This window comes from Myxine glutinosa, chromosome 6 (genome assembly GCF_964187855.1).
Source record: "Myxine glutinosa chromosome 6, kmMyxGlut1.1, whole genome shotgun sequence".
Classification (NCBI taxonomy): Eukaryota; Metazoa; Chordata; class Myxini; order Myxiniformes; family Myxinidae; genus Myxine; species Myxine glutinosa.
In genome coordinates this window covers 176,792,023-176,801,430 of record NC_136266.1, presented here as the reverse complement: position 1 = coordinate 176,801,430, position 9,408 = coordinate 176,792,023, and the positions used below count along the sequence as shown (strand labels likewise).

At 45.4% G+C, this 9,408-nt stretch overlaps 1 protein-coding gene across 1 annotated transcript in view; it reads left to right on the top strand.

The window, feature by feature from the left end:
* The first annotated feature begins 3,326 nt into the window (after positions 1–3,326).
* Positions 3,327–9,408, top strand: part of LOC137428975 (myosin light polypeptide 6) — a 47,719-nt gene continuing 41,637 nt past the window's right edge. The window contains exons 1-2 of the mRNA XM_068118912.2: positions 3,327–3,464; positions 3,546–3,573. Coding sequence (XP_067975013.1) covers positions 3,462–3,464; positions 3,546–3,573 — 31 coding nt within the window. The 5' untranslated portion in view covers positions 3,327–3,461. The remainder of the gene's footprint in view (positions 3,465–3,545; positions 3,574–9,408) is intronic.

The window sequence follows — 9,408 nt, the reverse complement described above, 5'->3', positions numbered from 1 at the left end:
GCGGATTAAGTGACCAAGGGGGGACAGGTACAGGATGAAGAGGAGGGGGCCAATAACTGAACCTTGGGGGAGGGGAGCAGTGGGGCATTTGCAGTTATTGATGGAGATGAACTGGCGTCTGTCAGAGAGGCATGATTTGATCCAAGAGAGGGCAGTGCCGGTAATGTTAAAGGTGGTTTCAAGTCGGGTGATGAGGATGGTGTGAATGATGGTGTCAAAGGCGGCGCTGAGGTCGAGGAGGATGAGAATGTTGAGGTTGCCAGCGTCAGAGGAGAGGAGAAGGTCGTTGGTGATTTTGAGGAGAGCAGTTTCAGTACTGTGGTTGGAGCGGAATCCGGATTGGAATGTTTCATACAGGTTATTGGCAGAGAGGTGTTGTTTGAGTTGAGTGGCTACAGCGCGTTCCAAAACTTTTGACAGAAAGGGTAGGTTGGAGATGGGTCTGAAGTTGTTTAGGGTGTCAGGGTTGAGTCCAGGTTTTTTCAGAATGGGGGTAACAGCAGCAATTTTGAGGGATGGTGGGACGATGCCTGTAGACAGGGAGGAGTTTATTGTTGCAGTGATAAGTGGAGAGAGAGCAGGAAGGGAGGCCTTGACAAAGCTGGAGGGGATGGGGTCAAGAGTGCAGGTGGCAGTTTTCATTCCTATGAGGAGTTCAGAGAGGTCAGGAGGGGAGACTGGGGAGAACTGAGACAGGGGTTGGCAGGATAAGGGGGGGCAGGTCGTTTGAGGGGGAGCAGGTGCGGTGGTGGTTAAGCTGCTGTCGATGTTGTCAATTTTGCTTTGGAAGAATGAAAGGAAGGAGATGCAGTTGTCTACTGTGAATGACTGGGTGGTGGTGTTCAGGGGGCTGAGGAGTTTGTTTATTGTAGAGAAGAGTGCTTTTGGGTTTCCAGAGCCAGAGTGGATCATTTGAGAGTAGTAGGCGGAGCGGGCGTGGGAGAGGGCATCTTTGTAGTGTTGTAGGTGGTCCTTGTAGGCTTGGGAGTGAATTGTGAGACCTGTTTTATTGCGGAGTCTTTCAAGTTGGTGAGCACGAGTTTTCATCAGGCGGAGTTGAGGGGTAAACCACGGAGCAGAATGGGTGAAAGAAACTGTTTTGGTTTTTATAGGCGGAAGCTGGTCAAGGCAGGAGGAGAGAGTGTGGTTGTAGTAGTCAGTGAGGTCAGAAGGGGTGTGGAGGTCAACAAAGGGAGAAGTGGACATTTTTTCAGAGAGGGTGGATGAGAATGAGGTCGGTGAAAGAGCGTTTAGCTTACGGAAGTTGATAGTGCGATAATGCCTTGGTGCTGGGGTGGGGATGTTGATGGTCATAGTGATGGCTAAGTGGTCAGAGAGGGTGAGGTCGGAGCCAGAGAGATGGTGCAAAATTAATCCAGTAGAGCAGATAAGGTCCAGAATGTGCCCACGGTTATGGGTAGGAAAGTTGACATGTTGAGTGAGGTTAAAGCAGGTGAGTAAATCAGTGAAGTCAGTGGTTATTGTGGAGTCAGTGGAGTCCATGTGGATATTGAAATCACCGAGGAGGAGGATTGAGGGGGAGAGGGAACAGAGCTGGGTCAGAAAGTAGGAAAAGTCAGACAGGAATGATGGGTGTGGTTTGGGAGGGTGGTAGACGACAGACTGACTGTGTGTGAACAGAGAGTTTAAAAGCCAGGTGTTCAAATGATGGAGCAGATGAGATGGAGATGAGGCTGGTCTTGATGTCCTGTCGGTGAATTACGGCAATTCCACCACCTCGGCCCTCCGAGCGTGGTTTATTGATGTAAGAATGTCCATTGGGTGTAGTGAGGTTGAGTGAGAAGTAGTCCAGAGGTTGTTGCCAGGTTTCAGTGAGACAGAGAAAGTCCAGTTTATTTTCCAGAATGTCGTCGTTCAGGATGAGGCTTTTGTTGTTGAGGGACCGGGTATTGAACAGGGTGAGCTTGATGTTGCTTTGTACGGTGGGGATGAACTCAGGTGATTTAGCCAGGGTTTGCAGACAGGAAGTGCGATCGTGTGCGTTGCTGTGACCAGGTGCGCTGAGCCGACCAGAGTACGGGAATGGAATTACTTCGGTGAGCTCATTCCATGATGTTACTTCCATGATGTTCTTTCCATGATGTTACTTCGGTGAGCTCATTCAATGATGTTCCTTCAGTGAGCTCATTCCATGATGTTACTTCAGTGAGCTCATTCCATGATGTTACTTCCATGATGTTCTTTCCATGATGTTACTTCGGTGAGCTCATTCCATGATGTTCCTTCGGTGAGCTCATTCCATGATGTTCCTTCCATGATGTTCCTTCGGTGAGCTCATTCCATGATGTTCCTTCCATGATGTTCCTTCGGTGAGCTCATTCCATGATGTTCCTTCGGTGAGCTCATTCCATGATGTTCCTTCCATGATGTTCCTTCGGTGAGCTCATTCCATGATGTTCCTTCCATGATGCTCCTTCCATGATGTTCCTTCCATGATGTTCCTTCCATGATGTTCATTCCATGATGTTCATTCGGTGATGTTCATTCGGTGATGTTCCTTCCATGATGTTCCTTCCATGATGTTCCTTCAGTGAGCTCATTAAATGATGTTCCTTCCACGATGTTCTTTCCATGATGTTACTTTTTTGAGCTCATTCCATGATGTTCCTTCAGTGAGCTCATTAAACGATGTTCCTTCGTTGAGCTCATTCGATGATGTTCATTCCAGGATGTTCCCCGTGATGTTCCTTTTTAATATTCGCCTGTGTTGTTCAATCAAACAAGCGCAGTCAGTGTTTCGATGGGAAACCTCCACGGAGGGCCGGATGTTATTGTTTGAGTGTTAGCGGGATAGTCCGGTTGGTCGGGATAGCGGGATAGCCCGCTTAGTGTTTTCGCTTATGTTCTCCCCACTCATGGATTTGTTTCCCAGTCGAGTCGCATCCAACGAAAGAAAATGCCGTCCCTGATCCTGATGCGATGTTGGGAGCAAGCTGTACGTACTTTGTAGACGTCAAACATCTCACGTCCTTTCGAAAAGAGTAGGACATTGTGTGCAGATGCCGTAGCTACAAATTACCTGCGTATAAATGGAATGTTTTAGTTTGGACATATAAGATAAGTGATTTGATATTGATTATAAAGTTAGTGGAGTGGTAACACCCAGGGCGAGGCACAAACAACACAATAACTTCCTCGTGTCGAATTGCTTGCGCATCGCTGCATAAATTAAGAGAGGCGAAAAGTTTGAATGTTCCGTCTTTAAAAAAATAATAATCACATTTAATAAGGTTAGAATATCAATCGAGATTGGGGGGAGGAGTTAGATGGTGATGGAATAATGAAGAAGAACCCGCAACGATTTCACGACCTTTCTTTCGCTTTCAAAAGCTGCTCCTCTTCCTTGGCAAGCCACACCCCCTAACTTCAAGCTCCGCCCACTGAAGGCAATCAAGGCACGCCCCACACGGCACACGTTCACGATCAGACTCGTAGACATCATGGTGAGTTTCAGACTGTTAACCCGCTGCGGACACTTTCCTAACTAACTCGCCGCTAACATCGCCATGGTGTTTCTCTTGCAGTCGGACTTTTCGGAAGATCAGATTGCGGGTAAGCACGGCCCGGGACACACACGTGCGGACAATGGGCTTGTACACTGTAAAGGGGATGTGGCGGGAGTCCCGCTATGTACGATCGTGGTGATGTACGTGTAACGAGGGAGAACGCACGGATGGAGTTCACGACGTGAGAACGTTCAGCTCGATGAGTTGGTTGTTTGTGATGGCGGAGCGAGTTATAATGTGATGTTTGTTAACTCGTATAAAAGTTCACTCAACGTTTCGTTTATGGCATAGGAAGGTTTGTAACGTTTCACCCTTAAAAGTTAAATTACACCACTGGCACATGTACCCAAGTTAAACTTTACTATTTGGGATCAATTTGTTCTTTTAAAGTTTTATACCAACCTCTTTGCCCCCCCCTCTTCCCCTCCTCTTCCTCCCCCCCATTCCTCCCCCCCCCGTTCCTCCCCCCCGTTCCTCCCCCCCCGTTCCTCCCCCCCCCCCGTTCCTCCCCCCCCCCGTTCCTCCCCCCCGTTCCTCCCCCCCGTTCCTCCCCTCTTCCTCCCCCTTACCCTCCTTTGCCACCCTTCCCCCCTCCCCTTTCGGTTGTGGTATTGAAATGTGTGTGCAAGGTCTCTGTTGCCCTTCAATGGTTCCCCGAGACCCGAGTCGTGTGTACAGGGAGGCAAAGAAAGCGATAAACAAAGGCCGTGTGTCGGTGTCCTTATAAGGAGCTGACTCGCTCCACTCTCCCTCTCTCTCTGCATTCTTGAAGACTTTCATCGGTGTCTGCCACTTCCATTGGACGGCTATCCCACCCCCACCCGCCGGAATTGGGGAGCCTGGAATACCACTTCAACTTGCATGTTCTTTAGGTTTAATATGTTGATGTCGCATAAGGTCGTAAATATGTCAAACCTGCCACCCTTATTCTGTAAGTGCAGACCTCCATTTAATAATAATAATAATAATAATAATAATAATAATAATAATGGGTTTCCCTGACGAGGCTATTGTTGCCAACATATGGCTGTTTGTCCGTGCTCTGTCCTATTTAAATGCTGAGCATCAAGCAAGTAAGCAGCACGTGCCACATTTTAAGTCTGTGCCACATTTTAAGTTTTTCGCATGACTTCTCCAGGGTTCGAACCGCCGACCGCCCAGACTCAGAGTGGACCATTACATCACCCATTACATCACCCATTACATCACCCATTACATCACCGAAGCTGTTTTATTTTTGTTTGTTTTCGAAAACGGATGCCCCCATTCCATTTGCACACACGTGACACGTGCTACCTACGACCTGTGCCCTCGTAGCCCAATGGTTCGTGGGTTGGCACGCCACGAGCTTGCCCCAGACACCGTGCCGCTCTTCTGTGATGAAGTGCCGGTGTGTTCGGATGGTTGTGATTGGTGAGAGTCAGTACCTTGCCCAGTTAGCCGTTACTCGAGTAACAACGGGGGAACTTAGTTTGTTGAGAAAGGTCTCTGAGCAATGACCAGAGGACTTGCTTGAGAATGTAATGGCTGATTGAAGTTTGCTCGACTTTGCACACGCATGGCCTTGGTGAGGGTGTGGACGTGCGGTTATTGTTAATGTTAACTATAATGTCAGCTTGACTTCTTCACCATCAGAGGTGAAGGTTGATGGTAACTAAGAACTGTGTTGTGGAATCTTTTGACCACCTCAAAGTCTATACTTATGATGTTGGGTATCTGTGTATATATATATACATACATACATGTTCAAAACGCACCTGGTCACAAGTGTGCCGCACTGACCGGGTCCTCAGTCGAGGTCCTCGGCATCATCCCGTTTCGGCCCTTCAACCTCGATATCGTCAGCTGAGGTGGGCCAGCGGGGGCACATACACATCCACATGCAGCAACTGCACCTGGATGCGTACATACTCCCACCCCCAGCGAGTGCGAACAACAACAACAACAACAACAACACCAACACCAACACCACCTCCACATCCAGAATCCACAGCACCAAACAAACATGGTGGAACACTCAAACACCCACCTTTATACCATTCACCACTCGCCAACAAAACACACCAGATCATTCATACACACACATACACACCCATACACACATACACACACAACACCAACCAACCAACCACCTACCCTTACATCATACACCACTCAACACACAAAAATACACTCATGCAAAAATTAATTCATGCAAAAACACACACCCTCACCCACTCACTCATATACACAAAATAAGAAATAATAATGGTAACAAAAACAAAAAAAAACAGACAACCAACCTACACCGTTCGACGTGCCTCCATAAACCTCCTCCATATCCAAAATGATATATATATATCTTCTTTTTTTGGCAAAAGATTGATGCTAAAATTCAAAAATACCCAAAAATTCCATCACAATGGAGACATTTTCCAGTCAAAGTTTTTCACCCCAAGTTGTTCCATTCAAACCTGTCACTCTGTGAATAATTATATAATTAATCTCAACTTTCGAAGGGTTTATTCGCACGAGTTCAAACTACATGCTTAATTCGGTCACGAGGTCTTCTTGACTCACCTCTGATCAGCCTCGTATAAAGCTCGGTGTGGGCTTAACGGTTAAGGTGGGTGGCTTAGGGTCTTGAGTTCTAGTCCCTGTGGTGACGTTAAATAACCCCAAACGGATTGGCTCAGCCTGTCGTCTTTCCGAGGTCGGCAAAATGAGTACCAGCTTATTGCAAATGGGGAGCGCTGCATCAGTGGCACAGCTGTGCTTCCAGGAAATTATTGAACCAGCGGCCACAGACTGAATATTCAATAATAAGACTTGTATGAAGCAGCAGCTTCTTTGGCTTCATAATCGGACATCGTATGACTGGGTGACAATATTTCCAAATTTCCCTTTAAAGGCAGACGCCATTTTGGTATTGTCTGTTAAACAACGATTCTTTCTTTGCGAAACTTGGCTTATTGGCAAATGTAGACTGCCATGGAATGCAGTTTCCTACAGTTGGTTGGGGTCTCGTCTTTCTACCTTGCAGCTCTGATTGTGGAATCTCAAGTCATGGACATCATTACTCCCTCCAGGGAGTAATGCATTCACGTGTGTGTGTGTGTGTGTGTGTGTGTGTGTGTGTGTGTGTGTGTGTGTGTGTGTGTGTGTGTGTGTGTGTGTGTGTGTGTGTGTGTGTGTGTGTGTGTGTGTGTGTTCTCGTTCGTGAACAAGATATCTGGAAAAGTTCCGAACGGATTTGGATGAAAGTTGGTGGGATGATTGCCCTTGCGATAAGGAAGAATTGATTAGTTTTTGGTGAAGCTCAGGATATTATTCCCGATCCAGGAATTTTTTGAAGGATTTTTTTTACCATTGGAAGATAGGGCTCATTTTTTTTTAACATTACCTTCTATATGTTCTATATATTTCCCGGTGTGTACCCCGGTTTAGAATAGGTACACCGTATCCCTGCGCATCGTAACGGGCGACTAAGGGTTGGCGTCAGGAAGGGCATCCGGCCATAAAAACTGCCTCAAAAAGGGAACCATGAGGTCATGGGGCCCGCAAGGCTAACCCCTGCTTTAGCGGGGAAAAATGGCCTCAAAACGATCATTCATATATTCATTTATATTACCTTCTATATATTCTATATTTAAAATTGTGATATGAAAATAGTTTTCATATTTGTTGTAAATGTCGTTTAAACTCGTGGTTATGCTTTAGAGCGGTGTATTTTTTAGCGTCGTCTTCAATGTTCATTTTTTTTTCTAATAAAGACGTATTCTGTCATTTTAAAACCACCAAAGTGTGTATTAAGTTTCACCGTTTCATAAAATGTATCATTTGATACGAATAATGCTTTAAAACTGTTTTTTTTGTTTTGTTTTTACCTCAGAAGAGATATCAACATTTAGCTCAGCGAATGTCATTCACGGTGTCAGTATTTGATGAACTTATAAAGACTTAGTTCCAGATTTGTCAATGGCTGAGGTATATTAACAAACGAATAAAACAGATTTGGCAAAATTCCAACTTTTTTTTTTAAAGATCGCATATTCACCCAGGGTTGTGAGAGGCTGAAGAAGAAGAAACCTCGCATGGGCTTCCCAGATCAAATAAATAATTATGGTTCTGGCTCTGCGATTCTCAGGTTTATTACTCCCGCCAGGGAGTAACGCATTCGATCGTGTCCGTCCGTGTGTGTGTGTGAACAGGATATCTGGAAAAGTTCTGAACGGATTTGGATGAAAGTTGGTGGGATGATTGCCCTTGGGATAAGGAAGAATTGATTAGTTTTTGGTGAAGCTCAGGATATTATGCCGGATCCAGGAATTTCTTTTGGAAATTTTTTTGGGAAAGATTTTTTCTGTTTTACTGCATTAAAGCTTTTATTCTTATTCTTAAATGATGTTTTTCTCCTCTCATTCCGAGATATATCAAAATACATTCTCTGACAGTTAGGGCTTACTTTTTTTTTCATTTATTGTTTTGGGGAGAGGGGATGTTAAACAAAACGTATTATTCCAACTAAACCCACGGTGGGAGTATGCGCTCTACTGAGTGGCGTTCTAGTTGGTGCTTGTGATGTAATTAAGACACGCTGCCCATGCTGTGTTTGTTCTTTCCTTTTATGTACTGTGCAATGATCTCATACCTGCACTTCTTCCTGGTTACTCCCCTCCTCTTTTCTTGATCCATAATATGGTTGCTCATTAACCATTTGACATCACTCGATGGACACAAGGCTATTTCCCCGCCTCCACAAATCTAGCAGTCCACCAATGTTTATGGAACCACCTTCCTGTTCCCCATCCCCTTTCCCATTGATTACCTCCGCCACCGAAGGTGGATGGAGGCTGGAGGGTATGTATTCACCCCTGTTTCCCTCTGTTTTTTTTTTTTGTTTTTTTTTTATATGTTGGAGGCTCCAGGCATAGACTGTATAGCCCTCATCGAGGCCAGGCCTTAAAAGAGAAGAAAAGCGTATGATGAAAAGTGTATGATGTTTGTTTGCGAGAAAAATTAAAGCTAGCACTGTAGCTATAGTTTGAGTGACAGAGTAAGACCAGCAATCCTTACACGGAGAGTGTAAGATGGTTCCGGGCACCACTTTAACGCTCCGAAGTCAGAACGGTAGTACCACCCTGGGCAGTTGCTGTCTACAACTTACTACCTAAAGACAGGTGTAGCCGTGGCCTGTTTGTGAGCAGGCTTTCTATAAACGTTGTGGATGGATAATGACAAAACTTGGTGGATGAGTTGGTTAGGTGAGGAGAACAAGCCGATTCGATTTTGGTTCGAGTCCGAATGCAGATCCGGCCTTTCAGTGGATACAAAACATAAACTGTTCAGCCTGGCGGAGGTTTGCGCGATACCGAGGGCCGTTCTAGTTTTCTGTTTGGTTTTATCAACATACACTCCACAGTATCGTAATCCACTTGTCAGCAGCCTAATCGTTCGCCAGTTTAGTCCATATACGGGCTGCTTTAAAACTTGCAGCACAAGCTACATAATCAAATTCAAAATTGGGCTGTGACCTCAAACAAACTCTTACAGGATATCTTAGCAGGATATCTCAAGAAGTCGTGGACGGATTTGGACGAAACTTGGTGGACGGGTTGGGTGTGTGACAAGGACGATTCGATTCGATTTTGGTGAAGATCTGAATATGGATTGAGATATGAGAATTATTTAATTTTTTAAGTGATTCTTCACCATTGGGAGATGGGGACAAAAACTATACATAGCAGGATATCTCAAAGTTATAGATGGATTTGGACGAAACTCGTTGAACAGGTTGTGTGTGTGACAAGGAAAAATCTATTCAATTTCGGTGAAGATCCAGATCCAGATCCAGCTAGTAGAATGTTTTAAGTGATTCTTCACCATTGAGTGATATTGCCAA